The sequence below is a fragment of the Megascapheus bottae genome, chromosome 12 (assembly GCF_031878675.1).
Source record: "Megascapheus bottae isolate mThoBot1 chromosome 12, mThoBot2.hap1, whole genome shotgun sequence".
NCBI classification, from domain to species: Eukaryota; Metazoa; Chordata; class Mammalia; order Rodentia; family Geomyidae; genus Megascapheus; species Megascapheus bottae.
The window spans coordinates 48,851,399-48,868,561 of NC_143520.1; the positions used below are offsets into that span (position 1 = coordinate 48,851,399).

Here is a 17,163-nt window from a genome sequence, read left to right on the forward strand (position 1 = left end):
TAGCTAGACACACATGTGTGTAATCACCAAGCAAAAAGCTTTCCCTTTTCATCCTTTCTCCCTCCTTGCCCCTTCCCCAGGAGTTCAACCCATAATCTAATGGATTGGAAAGAGGCTGCTAGAAGAGCTGATTTCATTGGGTAAGGAGGACACCTCCTTCTGAGGCCTTGGCCTGGGGGTGGGAAGGGAGAGGGAAGTCAGGAGACAGTACTGTGAAGGAGGGTATCTGCTCGCCAAGGGGAAGGGCTGAATGTGGAAAGGGCAGAATGTGAACCCAGTTTTCAGAGCCAATCAAGAGCCTGAGCTGGGTCGGGTGGGTGCTGGTGTCTCATGCCTGTAATCTTAACTACTGAAGAGGCTGAGATCTGAGGATCAAGGTTCTAAGCCAGCTCGGTAAAGAAAAACCTGTGAGACTCTCATCACCAATTAACCAGCAGAAAACTGGAAGTGGCACTGTGGTTCAAGAGGTAGAGTGGTAGCCTTGAGCTGAAGAACTCAGGGACCAACCGAAAAAAAAAAAAAAGAAAAAAAAAAAAAGAAACACGAGGAGTGGAGCTGTGGCTCAAGTGGTAGAGTTACTACCATGTTTTCAGTGAAAAAGACACGCCAGAAAGTGGAGCTCTAGAGTTCAAACTCCAGTACTGGTGCATGTACATACAAAAATGTTTCAGAAGTCTTTTTTCCTCTCCAACCATAGTAGCTCCCCTGTGGATGAATCTTTACCAGCAGGATGGGCAGAAGCTCAGTTTAGATGAATGGGAGGGCGTGTGTAATGGCTGTGGTGATGGAGACCTTCTCAGCTGTCATGGATATTAGTTTATAGATGAGCTATTGACTTTATTGGTTCTGTTTAGTGAAAAAATTGTCTTGTTTGTATTCAAGCATAACTTCTTTGATTTCCGTGTTGGCGCGGTCAACAAATACTATATTGGATCAGCTGTACATTGTTTTCTTTTCACTGTCTCCTAGTCTCTTTCTTGCTCTTTCTTTTCCCTTCCCTCCTCACGGAACATATAGGTCACACATCATCTTTGGAAGAATAGATCTCACGGGTCAGCCTTGTTTGTTGTTTTTTTTTCTTTTTGTCAGTTGTCAGTCTTGAACTCAAGGCCTGGGTACTGGTTAACTGGAGATGAGTCTTACAGACTTTCTGGCCTGGGCTGGCTATGAACCATGATCATCAGAGCTCAGCCACCTGAGTAGCTAGGATTACAGTTGTGAGTCATCAGCTCCTGGTTCAGCTGTGTGTGTGTGTGCTGGTCCTGGGGTTTGAACGCAAGACCTGAATGCTGTCTCTGAGTCTCTCTTTTTGTTCAAGGCAAATGCTGTACCACTTGAGCCACAGCTCTACTACCAGCTTTTTTATTTTTTTTGAGTAGTATATTGGAGATAAGACTTTCCAGCCCAGGCTGGTTTGAGTAGCTGAGTAGCTAGGATTACAGTGCCTGGCTCAAAGGTCAGCTGTGAAGTTCAAGAACAGCTAAGGACTCAGACCCCAGGGTTTCCAAAGTAGACATGGCTGTCTTTGAAGATTCAAAGCAAAGAAATCTTAGGAATGTTCTACTTTTCTTTCCATGGGTGTAATATAATCAGCTCACAGGATCCCCTGGCTACCTTAGGCATGTGTGAGCTGGAGCTCCCAAAGCAGAAACGTGAGGGAGGGGGTGGATGGGGGTGGAGGGGGGAGGAGAAACAGAGGGAGAGAGATCCTTAACTCTTTTTGCTTAGCCTTCCAATCTCCTTGATGCAAACAATCCATTCCTTCATGTCCTTTTTGCCACTTCCATTCCTCTGGTCCTCATCTCAAATTCAATCTCTCAGCGATGACTGTGCTTCCGGTGTCCCTCCAAACACTCTTGCTAGGTAGGGTTCCTATGCCCTTTTATCTACCACCCCCTTCTGAGTGAACAAACTGCCTAATGTTCCCCTGCCCCAACTAGCTAGATTTGAGTCCTCACCTGGATCTTCTTGCCATGCAAATTCATCATGTGGCTCTCTGTTTTTCATCACCTTCTCTCTTCTTTCTTTCTTTTTTTTTTTGTGGGTCACGGGGCTTGGGTTCTGGGCCTGGGCACTGTCCTTGAGCTCTTCAGCTCAAGGCTACCACCCTACCCTTTGAGCCACAGCCCTACTTCCTATTTTTTTAGTGATTAATTGGATATGAGTCTCGTGTTCATTCTTTAGTGTCCAGGCTGGCTTTGAACCAAGATCCTTAGATCTCAGCCTCCTGAGTATCTAGGATTACAGGCGTGAGCCACCACACCCAGCGACCTTCCCTCTTAAATCCCAAGACTCCTTATGGATGTGTGCTGTCTTTGTCTTTCCCTGAACCAGACTGCTTCATGTTCTGATCTTTCTAGAAGGTGGGAAAGGGCAATTGAGGGCTACGACCTACACATTGCTAGATTCCCTAGTAACTAGTTCACTATATTTATTGGATGAAGAGGAAGGAATTTTGTGCTAGGAATAGTTTATGATTAGCAATTTGAAGTGGGCCACTAACCAACTGCTGTATTTAGCACCTCTATTTTTTTTTTCTAGAAAATATACCAACTTGGACAGCCATCCCTGGGGGCCTGCTGTTGAACTATTTCCTGAATGTTTGAAACATGTTAAATCCTACTCTCACACAGTCCCCAGCCTTGCTAGGTTGAAGTAGAGCAGGGTCTTCTCAAGCCAGCTCCTTTCCGGCTCTGTGGTCTCACTGCAAATTGGGCACAGAAGCAGAGATTTGTATGTTCTTGATGACAAATGATGGGTCCTGGGGATCTTGGGAGCTGAGGAAGTTGGCTCAAAAGCAATGCTCCAAGCCAGGCATCAGTAGCTAATGCCTAGAATCCTAAACTATACAGGAGACTGAGGCCTGAGACCTTGGTTTGAAGCCACTGTAGGTAGACAAATCTGAGACTCTTTTCTCCAATTAACCACCAAAAAAAAAAAAGAAAAAAAAACCACAACAAAAAAACCTGAAAGTAGAGGTAGTGTTCAAGTGGTAGAGTGCCAGCCTTGAATGGAAAAAGCCAAGTGAGAACATGATGCTCTCTGAATTCAAGCCCCAGTACTAGCACAACAACAATAATAAACAAACAAAAACAAAAGCAGCAATACTAGAAATTGGAAGCCGTATAAAATGACTGTGGGTTAAAGTTCGACTGAGCAACAGGGTTGGGGGGAGAGCATAGAAGGTATGAAGCACTGAGGAAGCCACATGGGAAATGGACATGGCGGCCTGCCATGGGGGCTGGCCCAAACGCTGTCTCTGGAGAAGGCCAAGGCCTCACCACCTTTAAGATTCTGACCATTGCCTCATGGGAACCCCTCATCTTCTTCACTTGTCCTGTGTGACAAAGCACAGACTCAGTAAGCCAAGCACAATGCCCGGGCACAGAAAATGCAGGTGATTAAGATCACGAGTCTCAGTTCTGGGGCTGGTGTGTTGCCAGAGACAGCAGGCACAAGGGACCTTGGGATGGCGACAACTGCGGGGGAACTTGGGAGGTGGGAGCTGTCCAGCTGCCTGGGTGAGAAATATGAGGTTATCTTATCAAAATAAGCCTCCATGCCCACTCTCATCAGGACTTGGCTCTGTGACCATGAGTGGTCTGAGGCTTTATGTTAGCATCTGAGCGTGTAAAAGGGTGAGCTTGGTCCCACCCCCCTCAGAGAAGCTCTGTGGCTGGGTCTTCTGTCAAACTGGGCTCCAGACTCAGATTATTCCTGTGCCTTGCTCTGACTATAGCTCCCTCCACACCAACACTGAATTGTTCTAAAGAAGCATGACGTAGGATAGTGATGTTTGAAAGTGGAGACTTCTTAACTAGCACTGGAAAAATGACTGCCAGGTCTCTGAGCTCAACTATTGAAATCTTTTCCTATAAAAGGGTCTTTCTCTTTTCCTTACAGCTGGCAGTATTTGTGTGGGAGCAAGAATTACACCTAGCTGTCTAATCTTTCTCTCTTTCTTTCTGTTTGTCTGTCTGTCTGTCTGTCTGTCTGTCAAATTAGCCCTAAGGATCCCTTTTAGTCTTTGCCTTGTCATTTTGTAAATTTGACATTTAGCAATAAGCTGTGCAAAATCAACCCAAACCTAAAAAGAGAGCAAAGGCCCTGAGCTCCTCAGATACCATCTTCTGTGCCCCCAATCCACAGAGTCACCGTGTTTCCTTCCCATCTTCTCTACTGGGCCAGAGTTCCTTGATGGCAGCAGGGAGCCAGCATCCTGAGTGGGCTGCGGCTGCCCACGTGGAAGGCGTTGGCTGTAGTATTGGTGATGGTGTGTTATTGTATTCAAAACTGACAGGCACAGTCACATCCCTGGCTAGGACTGTAGGCTGAAATCACCAGCACAAGAAGAACAGCCTAGTGCTAAATGAGGCTGTGAAGCAACAGGAGCAGGTCTTGGCCCCTCAGGAGGGGTTAGTGAACCCCTGCTAAAGTACAAGGTGATCTGGAAGAACTCAATTTACACCCTTGGCTCCCATGGGCTGGGGGATCAGCAGAGGGCGGGATAATCCCAGCTTCTCGAGCAGATGGTTTCTGACTACCGCTTGACCCAGTTCCCTCCTAGCAGATGACCAGCAGCAGGGCTGACGGCTATTCCACTGCGGGGCAAAGTGTGGACCCTCCTCCCACTAGCCAAGACATGGTGGCTTTTGCCTTTTCCTGGTGCCAGGTCAATCAGTAGGATGCTGCACCTTACCTACCTTTTCTCCCTTCTAGCCCCACGCAGTCCACGTGAGGCTGGCAAGAAGGAATGGCCTCCAGGGTGTGCTGGGGAGTGAAAGATCTTAAATCCTTCACTGGTTTAATGAGTCATTCATTCAATCAACCACTCCTTCAATAAGCTCTCCCTAGTCATCTGTCAGGTCTGGCACCATACAGGGCCTAGAAGGCCTGGTCTGCATGCAAGAGATGGACAGGTAATGAGACAGCCCAGGAACCTAATCAGTCCTGGGCCCAGGAGCCTAATCAGGCAAATCACTGTTCAGGGCACAGAGGTGAGGGAGGGCTTCACTACAGAGAAAAGGCTGGGCTGGGTCCTGAAGACTGAGAAGGAAGGGGTGACACAGCTCAAGACACACTGTACTCATTAATAGACATGTTGACTGGAAACCCCTTTGTACAACCATTTAAAGGCAATAATAATATTGTTAATAAAACCATAAAAAAGACTGAAAAATGAGTTTGCCAAGTGGGGTGTTCCTGATGAGAAGATGCACGCAAACCCACCAAGGTGGTCCAGCCACCAAGATGGCTCGGGGGCCATCTTGCAGAATGCTCAGATCCAGGCTGCCTTGGAGGCAGAACCATCTCCATCCTGCCTAGGGGTGGTAGGTTCCTGGATAGGGCAAAAGGTTGGCATGGAATGGGAGCAGTGGAGAAGGGGCTCTTGAGAAAGTCTGAAGGAGGACAGAAGGGCTGCCACCTCTGTGATTCTCCTAGGATTCGATTTCTGACTTAGAATTAGCAAACTCAGATGTAGCCTAGTTTTGCCATGTGGACTTCAGGTCGGTTCCTCCCACTGGGAGGGAGGGGGCGCTAGGCCTCCACAAGGCTGCAGTCCTGGCCAAGATCCACAGTGCCGAGACTTCCTAAGTGTGGGGGCAGAGGAGGTAGGGGAAGAATGGTAGCAGATTTCCCCCAGCATCCTTCATTCCTCAAAACTCAATACTGGAGGGAAGCCAGAAGACCCTCCCATTCTACTGTTCCTTCAGGGTTCTGCCTGTTGCACTGTGAGTAGGGGACTGGTGTGTGTGTGTGTGTGTGTTGCACATGCATGCACGCCAGCCTTCTTAAACACAGGCACTGTGCCTTCTGGGCATTACCCTGTTGCCCAAGACCCAGGTGGGGGCAGGAGTAGGGTCAGAGAAATCAGTGCACTTGGGATTCCTTTCTTGTCTGGTGGCCAAAGAAGGCTGTTCTGGAACCATCTTTTCTCAGGTTCTGTAAAAAGCCTGGCACGGGTTATCTGAATCTCCCAACCAGGCAGTGTGATATAGCTGTTCTTTACAGATGAGGAGGTAAGAGACTGGAGAAGATAGGATTCTATTCAAGGTCATTCCTACAAAGCTGGCAGTGGCTGGGCCCCGAATGAAACCTGGGTTTGCGGCCAAGTTTGCCAGGATGGGAGACTGGCGAGTCTACCAGTCCAACAAGCCCTGGGACTCAGAGGCCTCCTGGCCTCCAAGCTTGGTCCTGCACCAATCCTGGCGGCCCTCCTGACTGGCCTTGGCAGAGGCAGCATCTGGCTCTGCTTCCAGCTGCTGCCACCTCCTCTGTCATCCAGCCTGCAGGGCCAACGCCGCGCCCAGTGCGGACAACGTTGGTCCAGAGCTCTTCAAGAAGGGGGCACTGCAGCCCCACGCGCAGAGCCAGCCAGGCCAACGCGTGAAGGAGCGCCCCACGAGGGCTGGAGTCCGCAAGTCCGCTGGGGCCGCTTTGGGGCAGGCGGCGGTGGGGACAGGGGTCGGCAGGTGGGGGCAAGCGTCTGATCAGCGCCCGGAGTCCGCCCGCGCCGTCCGCAGCCCAGCAGGCCGAGGGTCCGGGACACCCACGTGGTGGGAAAGTTTCGAGGCAGCAGTAGTGATCCGGCACTGCAGAGGGTGGGGCGGCGCTGGGGTGGGGGGAGGATCGCTCCTCCTTGAGAGGAAAAAAAAAAAAAGTCGGGGAAAGCAGGGGTGGGCGGGGGAGCGGGCAGCACCGACCCGAACAGATTCCGCCTCCCCCTCCACCCCCGGGACGCCCGAGCGCGGAGGCGCGGACCGTCTCCTCCCGCACGGCCAGGACGACACTCCCCCCGCTTTTTTTTTTTCCCCCCTGCCAACGACTATGTAACGCGCGCGCACATACGGAGACCGTGCGGCTTTTCCCCCCCTTAGGAGGGGGAAAAAAAAACCCCGGGGAGTGTAAAAGAAGAGAGGGCAAAGCGAAGAACTCCTCCTCGGCGTGCTCTGTACTCCGTGCCGCGGCCGGGCGCGAGGACGCCGCCGCCGCCCGCTCTCTCCCGGCCCTGCGGCGGGAGCCAGGCTGGGCGCGAGCGCGGGCGCCCGCTCCCGGGGACGCCAGGAGACTTTTAGGCGCTCCAGCCGACATCGCGGCCGCCGCAGCGGGGCGAAGAGCCGCGGACGAGGAGGGCCCAGCCTCCGCCTCGCCCTCATCGGCCGGAGCCCCGCGTCCGACCGGCCAGCGCAGGCAGACGGAGGGCGGGAGGCAGGCGAGGAGGCGGGCGGAACGGAGAGAGGCCCCGGAGGAGCGCGCCGCGGCCCGCCGGCCCCGCCACCCGCCCGTGGATGCGGCGCCCCGGGAGCCTGGAGACAACTTTGCCGGGTGACGCGCCGAGAGCACTGCAGGGCCCGCGGCCGGGGGCTCGGCGCCGCCTGTGAGCCGGCCCGCGCGGCGGCGCTCCCCGACCCCGCGCTCAATTCGCGCCGCCCGTGAGCCGGCCCGCAGCGGGGACGACCTGCCCGTCGCCGGCGGCCGCAGCCCTTTCCCGGCGCCAGGCAGCGAGGGCGAGGCGCTCAGGTGCTGCGAGCGCGGGGCCCCGCCGCAGCGCCCGCCGCAGTCCGCACCCAGCCGCGCCCGGCTCCGCTCCGCGGACGAGGGCACCTTCGCTTCGGTCTCGACCAAGTTGCGTCGACTGGCTCTTTCGCCACCTTCCCGGGCCCGCACCCCAGCCGCCGCTTTCGCTTCACCCGAGCGGGGGCTGCGGGGCCCCGACGCGGAGACGATGGGCAGGAGGCTGCAGATGCCCCGGCACCCCGAGACACCCGAGCGGCAGTGACCCTCCGGCGCGCCCCTGCGGCCCCCGCAGCGCCCCTTCTCCGCCGCGCGGGAACCCCCGCGGCCCGGCCGGGCCCCCTCCCCCTGCGAGCCGGCAGCGGCCCTCCCGGCAGGCGGGCGGGCGGGCGGGCGGAGGCCCGGGCGGCGCGGGCGGGGGCGGGGCGGGGCGGTGCGCCCGAAGCCCGGAGCCCGGCCCTGAGCTCGGCTCGCCTCGCCTCGCGGCGGGCGCCCTCGTCGCCAGCGGCGAACCATGGACGGGCTGCCCGGTCGGGCGTTGGGGGCCGCCTGCCTTCTGCTCTTGGCGGCCGGCTGGCTGGGGCCCGAGGCCTGGGGCTCCCCCACGCCCCCGCCGTCTCCCGCCGCCCCGCCGCCGCCCCCGCCGCCGGGAGCCCCCGCCGGGTCGCAGGACACCTGTACGTCGTGCGGCGGCTTCCGGCGGCCGGAGGAGCTGGGCCGGCTGGACGGCGACTTCCTGGAGGCTGTGAAGCGGCACATCTTGAACCGCCTGCAGTTGCGGGGCCGGCCCAACATCACGCACGCCGTGCCCAAGGCCGCCATGGTCACGGCCCTGCGCAAGCTGCACGCGGGCAAGGTGCGCGAGGACGGCCGCGTGGAGATCCCGCACCTCGACGGCCACGCTAGCCCGGGCGCCGACGGCCAGGAGCGCGTCTCCGAAATCATCAGCTTTGCGGAGACAGGTGGGTTCGGCCCTGGGACTGCCCGTCGCGGCCCGCGCTCCCTCCCTCTCGCCCTCCTTCGCTCCCTCCGTGCCAGCTTTGGCCGCCGCAGCCCTCGCGCCCCGGGGAGCACCCTGGAGCCTCGGCCAGGCCGTCCCGCCGTGTCCCCGCGCGCTCCGCGGGGTTGCAGTCGCTTTGCTCAGGCCGTGTCCCCTCCGCCGCCGCCGCGGAGCACCCTGCCCGCCGCCCCTGCTCTCCAGAACCGGGCCCCAGCACCTCTGGGCGCGCGTCCCCCTCCCGGCAGATGCGCGCGGCCCTGGCTCTGCGGGCACCGGCTTGGTGATTGCTTAATGTTTTTGTTTCCCACGATCGGAGTGTAGGCACAGCAGTGTGGATGGAGATGTGTGTGCTTGTTGATGTACGTGGGCCGGAGGAGTGTGTGTGTGTGTGTGTGTGTGTGTGTGTGCGTGCGCGCGCGCGCGCCTGTGTGAGAGGCCCCCAGGGCCGCTTCCATCGCAGGGCGGCGTGGGCTTGCCAGGATTGCTGAAGCCTCGCTGGGGAGAGCTAGGCAACCTCTCTTCCGATTGTGTGGGCACCGGCATGGGCGGAAAGCAGCTTCTCAACAGGTCCATCATTTACGCAAAGACGCGGCTAGGGGACAGCCTTCGGCTCGCCCTGGCAGCAGCAGCAGCAGCAGCCCTCCAAGAGAGAGCCGCAGAGTTTTAGTTAACAAAGAGTAGGATTCCTTTCTGGAATTTTCCCTCTGGCCCCACATCACAAATCTCTTCCGTTGTCTAAATATTAAAAAAAAAAAAAAAAAAACCAAGGGAGAGAGAAATCTTTGGGGAAGTTTAACAGGAGGAAAATGTGCCTGTGCCGAAATTCTGCAAGTGCTTTAGACTCCGCTGTCCTTTTCAGGACTTGAATGAGCCAGGCTGGCTTTTGTGCCTGGAGCTCGGCCCCATTTGTGTAGAGGGGACTGCAGAGAAAGTCGCAGAGGGGGAAGCCCTGGTGCAGTCAGAGTGGGGGGCAAACAGGGAGCCTGGGAGGAGATCAGTTGGGCCCCTGACTGCAAATGCCCCCCCCCACGCTCCCCAAAGCAGCAGACAGACCGTGCTGGTGCCGCCTGAGGATGAAAAGGGATGAAAAGTTTTGCATGGCCGGGTGTGGAGAAAAGCAGAGACAATCAGGGCTGGTTTGTGCTTAGAAAGAAATGCATTGCCGTTTTAGCTGTCCGCTGGAGTCAGGGAACGCTCAACATGCAATTAGAGGGCTTGGATTAAAAGGTGCTTTGGGCCCAGGGTAGAAATGTGATTCTGGAAGGGCGAGGAGGCCTTTTGGTCCCGGTGGCACAAAATGACAGCGGGGGCTGTTATATTTCTGGTCCGTTTCACGGAGCCAGCTCTTTGACTTATAAATAACAGATTCAGGTCACAGGCAGCTCGTCCAAGACCAGCTTTTAAGGCTACAGTTACCCCCATTTCAAAGTCAGATGTCAGTGTTATTAGAGGAGCCAGGCAAAGCAGAGGAGGGGCCTGGGGGGGCATGGTGGGAGGTTTGACAGAATCAGCCATGTCCACAGAATTGCCTTATTTCTGGGGGGAAAAAGGAAGAAAGAGAAAAAAGTAGAGCTTGTCAGAGGGGTCATTGAAATGTAGGATAAGAGGGGTGGCATCTCTTGTCTGGCATAGCCACCCTTCTTATTGAAATAAATTATTGAGAAAACTTAACAGGCCAGATCCCCTCTTCTTTGGAGATTCAGAATGTGTCATGAATGGGGAGCCTGGGTCTTGTCAAAGGATCAGACCTGGAGTCACAAGCCTGAGTATCCTGTTCTTGGAACTACTTGAAAACAAGGGCTGCACCTTACAGCCCTCAGAGCCCATGTTCCTATGTCAGAAATCTGAGCAGTGCTTACTTGTTTGCAGTGGAGGTTCCACTGGGGGCTGGATCAGATCAGGCTTTGGTAAACACTGGAAAGAGGCAGTAGGTGGCTTAGCTTGATTTTGCAATGCCCTAAGTTAACCAAAAAAAAAAAAAAAAAGCTCAACTTAAAACAACCAACCCGCAAATCACAATCCTCTCTACGATCCTGGTTTTGTTTTCCAGATTTCACAGATACCCATAACAACTTGTTAAGATCTTGGCCTCCTGACAAGTTACTCTGTTGAGCTTTGAGGCCTGACAGTCTGTCTCCAAGGAGCCCTGGCCTTGGTGAGGTGAGGCAGGATTTTATAGGCCTGGACCCTTGCAGCTCCACCCTGAGCTGGATTTCTCAATGAGAAGTGATTCTGTCTGCCTGTCCCAGGTTACAGGCAGAGGCCCGGGGCCCCAGGAACCGTATTTCTGGTCAGTAACGTTTTCCAGCTGTGGTGAGTTTGCATTCCAGCATCAGGCAGCAGAGTCCATTCCCCATTGCCTCGTGTTCTTCTGGAATTAACTCGGCCTGTTCTTCCCCTTCTCTGCAGATGGCCTCGCCTCCTCACGGGTCCGCCTATACTTCTTCGTCTCCAATGAAGGCAATCAGAACCTGTTTGTGGTGCAGGCCAGCCTGTGGCTTTACCTGAAGCTCCTGCCCTATGTTCTGGACAAGGGCAGCCGGCGGAAGGTGCGGGTCAAAGTGTACTTTCAGGAGCAGGGCCACGGTGACAGGTGGAATGTGGTAGAGAAGAAGGTGGACCTTAAGCGCAGTGGCTGGCACACCTTCCCCCTCACTGAGGCCATCCAGGCCCTGTTTGAGCGTGGCGAGCGGCGCCTCAACCTGGATGTGCAGTGTGACAGCTGCCAGGAGCTGGCTGTGGTGCCAGTCTTTGTCGACCCTGGGGAGGAGTCACACCGGCCCTTTGTAGTGGTGCAGGCCCGACTGGGTGACAGCAGGCATCGCATTCGCAAGCGGGGCCTGGAGTGTGATGGCCGGACCAGTCTCTGTTGCAGGCAACAGTTCTTCATTGACTTCCGGCTCATAGGCTGGAACGACTGGATCATTGCACCCACTGGCTACTATGGGAACTACTGCGAGGGCAGCTGCCCAGCCTACCTGGCAGGGGTCCCCGGCTCAGCCTCCTCCTTCCACACGGCAGTGGTGAATCAGTACCGCATGCGTGGCCTGAACCCCGGGCCTGTGAACTCCTGCTGCATCCCCACCAAGCTGAGCTCCATGTCCATGCTCTACTTCGACGATGAATACAACATCGTCAAGCGGGACGTGCCCAACATGATTGTGGAGGAGTGCGGCTGCGCCTGACAGTGGTGGCCCGGGCCTGGCAGCTGCAGGGTGGAGGTCAGTCCCAGTGGGCTTCTTCTGGCTCCTATGGGAACAGGAGGCGCAAGTGGGTTGAGCGCGATCCTCCTGTTGGATTGCAGAGTACCAGGGCGAGGCTTGAAAGCATTTTCTACTCTTCCATAGATCAACCAGTCAAAACCAGAGGGAGAGCCTCCTTGACTGACACGTGAGACTCAAATGCACACATAGGCACGCACAGCCAGACCCACCCCGCCACCTACACGGCAAGCCTCCAGGATACCAGCAAATGGATATGGTGACAAATGGCATCTTAGCTACTAATGCCTGTCAGTTGGAGAGAATGGGGGGTGAACAGCCTCCATTCCCACCAGCTGGCCGGGCCACTCTGAATTGCGCCTTCTGAGCACATATAAAAGCACAAAGACAAGAGACAGAGAAAAAGAGAGCGAGAGAGAGAGAGAGCGAGAGAGAGAGAGAGAGAGAGAGAGAGAGGGGGGGGGGGAATAAGCCACTGACTGAGAGGAGGTTGGGAGCAGCGCAGGCTAGGGCTCAGTGCCCCCTGGTTTGTACCAGGCCTGCTGCTCCTCGGCAGCTCCTGGTGCAGTTGTGTGTAGTCACTTTCCACTTGGCATCCTCTACACTGCCAAGCCAGGGGAGCTGTGCTTCCAAGCCGTCCGAGAGGGAAGGCTGCCCAGGAGGGATTTGAGCTGGGGCAGTGACTGATTGTCACTTGGGTTCCTGACACTGTGTGTGTGTGTGTGTGTGTGTGTGTGTGTGTGTGTGTGTGTGTGTGTGTGTGTGTAGGGGAGAGGAGAGGGGTCTTAATTTGATGCTTTAACTCATCTCCAGTAGTTGACAAGTCATTTGTACCAATTGTAGAACTGAACAGAGACTTTTTTTTTCTATCAGGTATGACCTTTAAAATGAAAATCTGAATTGTTCCAAGTGAGAAGAAAAGAAAGTTGCGATCGGTGCCCTTTGCTGGGAACATTTCTCTGGGGCTGATTGCGGGGAGGGGTGGGAATGACCACTAGACAAGGGGATGAGCCCAGAGGAGGCAGTGGTGGGGTGGGGGCATTCTGGAAACGCTGCGGGAGAGATCCTCAATGGAGGCTGAGGAGGGGGAGCCGCTAAGCTGAGATGGGAAGGAAGGCCTTCAGCCGCTTTGCAGAAGTTGTCCCTGTGGGTGGGCCGTGGCTGTGGCCGTGGCCCTTGTGCCCACTCACCTGCCTGCCTGCCCACCCAGCTCGCCTAGCCCTTGCAGACCTGCCTGAACGCACATGATATAGCACTTGCCGATCTCGTGTGTCCAGAAGTGGCCCTGGGAACAGCCCTGACTTGGCTTCTCCCTCTACAGGTTCAAGTGCCACACGAACTATGCAATTTACAGGGTTGACCCACACTAGACGAAACTGGACTCGTACAACTCTTTTTTATATTTTTTTATACTTGAAATGAAATCCTTTGCTTCTTTTTTAAGCGAATGATTGCTTTTAATGTTTGCACTGATTTAGTTGCATGATTAGTCAGAAACTGCCATTTGAAAAAAGAAGTTATTTTTATAGCAGCAAAAAAATGAATACAGTTAAATGTATTATACATAATTTTGGAACCAAAGAGGCCAACAGATCAGTTTTAATTTTTATTAGATGGTGAGGCCATCTTCTATGAGGTAAATGTTCTGAACAATCCTGTGAGTGGTCTGCCAACGTTTCAGGGTATAAATGGATTTTGTTTATTCAGTTCGATGTGTCTTTTCTATCCTCACACACCCAGAAGGTAGAGTAAAAATGACTGTGGTAGATCGCAGGTGTGTATCCTTAAATCCTCATCTTTATGTTTATTTAATAAAGCTCCCTTTAGATTCTGTTTCATAATAATTTAAAACCAAACAATTTCCCCATAGACTGGCTGTTAAAGTATTTTACGTTTGTGTACAGTTTAAGAAAATAAAAGATTGAGTGCCATGGGCTTCCTGCCTCGTGTGCTGGCTGGGACAGTGGGCTTGGGCTGGAGGTGGGCAGCTGGGAGAGGGTGGGTGCAGGTGTCCAGCTCCGACGCCAGCAGCCCCCGTGGTTCACTCCCGGAACACTCTGAGTCCTTGCCATGAGATGGATGTCACTCACAAGCTAGGAGAGATGGCAGAAGATCAAAATGAAGGACAATTAGCAAATTCATGAATTACACATTTGTTTACCCTTCGAGTCCCAAGACTAATTATGTTTCCCCAAGGCCGCATCTATTACCATCAGAAAGTGCTGGCTAAGCCCTGTTCCCTGGGAAGAAGTGTACACCGTGGAAGGTGAATGCTCACCTCTGGTGCTGAAGCAGGTCACCCAGAAGGGGTTTCAGATCTTGAGGCAGGAGGTAAGCAGACTCTGCCAAGAGTATGTTAATTATCCTTTCCTGTGAGGATTCCACTGGTAAAATGTGGTAGGAGGTTGGTGGTGGTAGTAGTAATGAGAGCTCAGTGTCACCTGAGGTGTGACTTAGAGCCCTCTTCAGCCCTGTCACCACACGGTTCCCTCACTCCCCTCCCTGCTTCACACACCTTCATTTTCTAAACATGTGGGAGCTGACGTGTTGAGTTTAGGAGCCTCCTCCGGTCACCTAGCCAGGACAGAGATTCTGGGCATTTGAGCCCAAGTATCACAGACTAGGCTGCTTGCTTCCCTTGGAGAAATGCAGGCAGAGGGGCTCTGGCCCAGGGGTGGGCCCCATGCCATGTGGTCTGCTCATAAACTCCAGAACACTTGAATGTGTAGGCCAAGGGATTATCCATCCCTAGTAAGCTAACAATGGGGAAACCAAAGGAGGTCAGGCAGCTCACTTCCTAGTTAGCTGCAGTAGGGAAGCCTCCTCTGGGCTCTCCCCATTCCCATTCCTCACCTAGTGCCTAGAACTGCTGCTAAGGGAGTTCAGGCTTACTGGAGGAAGGGGGATTGTTGATCTATGAGGCCAAGTTCATGGGCAAGAAAGAAAAACGACATCACCACTAGGATCCTGGCCTAACTCCTCCTCTGACTATGTGTGGGCTGGCCCAGCTGCTGGTGACCCCAGGCCCTCTGCACAGTTCTGACTAGCTTTGTGTGCCTTAGGATACTTTGCAGGCTGCAGCCAGGTGGGCAGTGTGAATTATCAAGGGGCCCTGCTGTTTGAATAGGGAGCATGGGTGCACTATACTGCCCTGCATGCTCCTGGGTGATCAGCTGTAGCCCCAGGAGGGGCCAGGTACTCCCAAGTCACTAGCTCAGAGAATGAGCATGATCCATGGATGTGTTGCCTCATGCTGGTACATGTTTCTATGGGGACTGAGAGCCCCAGTGAAGTGGGCACTGCAGCCCTATTCTGAGACCCGCTTATTCTGGAACCCAGACAGGATGCTATGACACTCTTATCTCTAGTTAACCTCCACTAAGCCAGAGGTGACGGTGTAGCTCAAGTGGTAGAGTGCCAGCTTTTGGAAAAATAAAAGCAAAGTGACAGCTGGGTGTGGTGGCTCACGTCTATAATCCTAGCTACTCTGAGATCCGAGGATCCCGGTTCAAAGCCAGCCCAGGCATTAAAGACCATGAGATTCTCCAATTAACTATTAGCAAACTGGAAAGGATGTTGAGGCTCAGGGGTAGGGCGGTAGCCTTGAGCTGAAGAGTTCAGGGACAATGGCCGGCCCAGAGTCAGGTCCCACGACTGTAAACAAAGCAAAAAAAAAAAAAAAACCAGGAAGGGACAGCATCAAAGCCCTAAGTTCAAGCCTCAGTACTGGCATGCATATGCATACACACACACACACACAGTGGAAAGATTCCATCTGGTCATGTAGTCACTCTGAAAACATTTTGTAGATGCCTGCTGTTATGTGGTATTCATGCATCATCTTCGTTTAGTCCTCATAACAACCTGTGGGGGGAGTGGAAAGGGAATAGGCTATCATTAACCCCATTTTATGGATGTGAATACTGAGGCCAGAGCCTGAAAACCAACCCTAGGGGATGGCACTGCTCATGAGTAACAGAGTGACCATTTTCCTCTAGGTGTCTGTTTTCAGAGTCACTGAAGGGAGGGTCAGCTTCCTTCAGGTTCACTTGGAGGTATCTGGCTCCCACTCTACCCTTATCTCCAGCCTGGAGTGTCAGTGTAATCTGGGCATTGAACTGTTTCTCTCTTTGACTATGGGATAGTTGAAGGGATGGGGCTGCCTGCCAGGGTCAGGGTGGGGACACGCAGGCTATGGATTGAGTGAAGCGAGGCTGGACAGGAAGTTGTTGGTCTTGGCTCTGTGGTGTGGATGAGGGGGCCTGAGAAACCTTCACCAGTACTCAGTGCTGGTCACTGGGAGCTCAGGCTGGGAGTCCATCAGCCTTGCCGTGCGACTCGGGGTTGTTCTGCCCTTTAGAGTCCTCATCTGTAGAATGGGTCAATGACATTATCTGCCTCAGCGGGCTGCTGTGGGTGCTCAGAGAAGGGTCAGCCTCTCGATGATTCCTCTGTATCTGAGAGAGGACTGGGGGTCTTGGCGGAGCCCCACCCTTCCTCTGAGCATCTTATTCACAGCCTTATGGCTGCTCAAGAGGAGGAGCTACAGGGGCGTGGCAAAGTAGGGAAGTATTGGCTTAGCAAGTAAGGAGACTAGAGTTCAATCATCAAGCTAGGGTGGGGGTGGGAAAGTTGGGCCCCAGTGACTCAGGCCTGCCATCCTAGCTACTCAAGCAGCTGAGATCTGAGGACTGCAGTTCAAAGCCAGCCCAGGGAGGAAAACCCAAAAAGCTACAAGTGGCTCTGTGGCTCTCCTTGCATCCTCCTTGGTTTCTGTGGAGTCACTTGAGGCTCACCCATCTGGTTACAGGCTCAGAGATCAGTCAAGGTCACCACAGTCCTTGGGGAATCTGGCAAGGGTTCTCAGAACAGAGACACGAGCTCCACTTTCAGGTGGAGTTCCAGGAAAGCTTGAGACTCTTTGGGAAAAATCATGCCAGGGCAGGAGGGCCAGAGGACAGAGCAGACAGACAGAGGGGCAGAAGGAACTTTTAATCACCTCCATTCTGGGGTGCTTCTTGCGTTCCTGCCAACCCTTAGGGGTAGTGCTACTTGTGTTGGATGCGCAGGTAGATAGGGGTGCTGATAGGAAGGACCCCAGGCTGCTAGTGTCTGTCCCTTTGTCTTTCCAGCCTTCTCTTTCCTCACCTCTGTTCCTGGAGTCCACTCTGCCCCCAGAATGAAGTGAGGATGGGTCTATGGCGGGGTGTGTGTGTGTGCTAGGTTTAGCTCTTGAGTAGAACAAAGGCTGTGGTGGCTGTGTGGCTGAGTCCACAGTGCTATCCCCACTCTACCTGTGGGACTTGCAGGTGGAACACAAGTTGAGCTCCAAGGTCCCCAGGGTGGGGGGTGCTCTTCTTGGCCATTATTGGTACCCAAGTGAGTGACACTGGAGGACCTACTTTTCCCCTAGGGTTCTGGCCTGGT

The 17,163-nt window shown here is 54.1% G+C and overlaps 1 protein-coding gene across 3 annotated transcripts; it reads left to right on the forward strand.

Annotated features, from left to right (window-relative positions):
• Window positions 1–7,919: 7,919 nt before the first annotated feature.
• Inhbb (inhibin subunit beta B) lies at window positions 7,920–12,817 on the forward strand. 3 transcript variants are annotated; one of them, XM_090342969.1, is made up of 3 exons: window positions 7,920–8,477; window positions 10,925–11,736; window positions 11,863–12,172. In XM_090342969.1, exons 1-2 carry the CDS (start codon window positions 8,030–8,032, stop codon window positions 11,698–11,700), a joined length of 1,224 nt encoding a protein of 407 aa, XP_090199095.1. In that variant the 5' UTR covers window positions 7,920–8,029; the 3' UTR covers window positions 11,701–11,736; window positions 11,863–12,172. The 3 variants fall into 3 exon arrangements, 2 of the variants coding, with proteins under 2 accessions (XP_090199095.1, XP_090199094.1); XR_016537272.1 differs by adding an exon at window positions 12,610–12,817 and having other exon boundaries at window positions 7,921–8,477; window positions 10,925–11,995; XM_090342968.1 differs by having other exon boundaries at window positions 7,921–8,477; window positions 10,925–12,172.
• The last annotated feature ends 4,346 nt before the right edge of the window (window positions 12,818–17,163 follow it).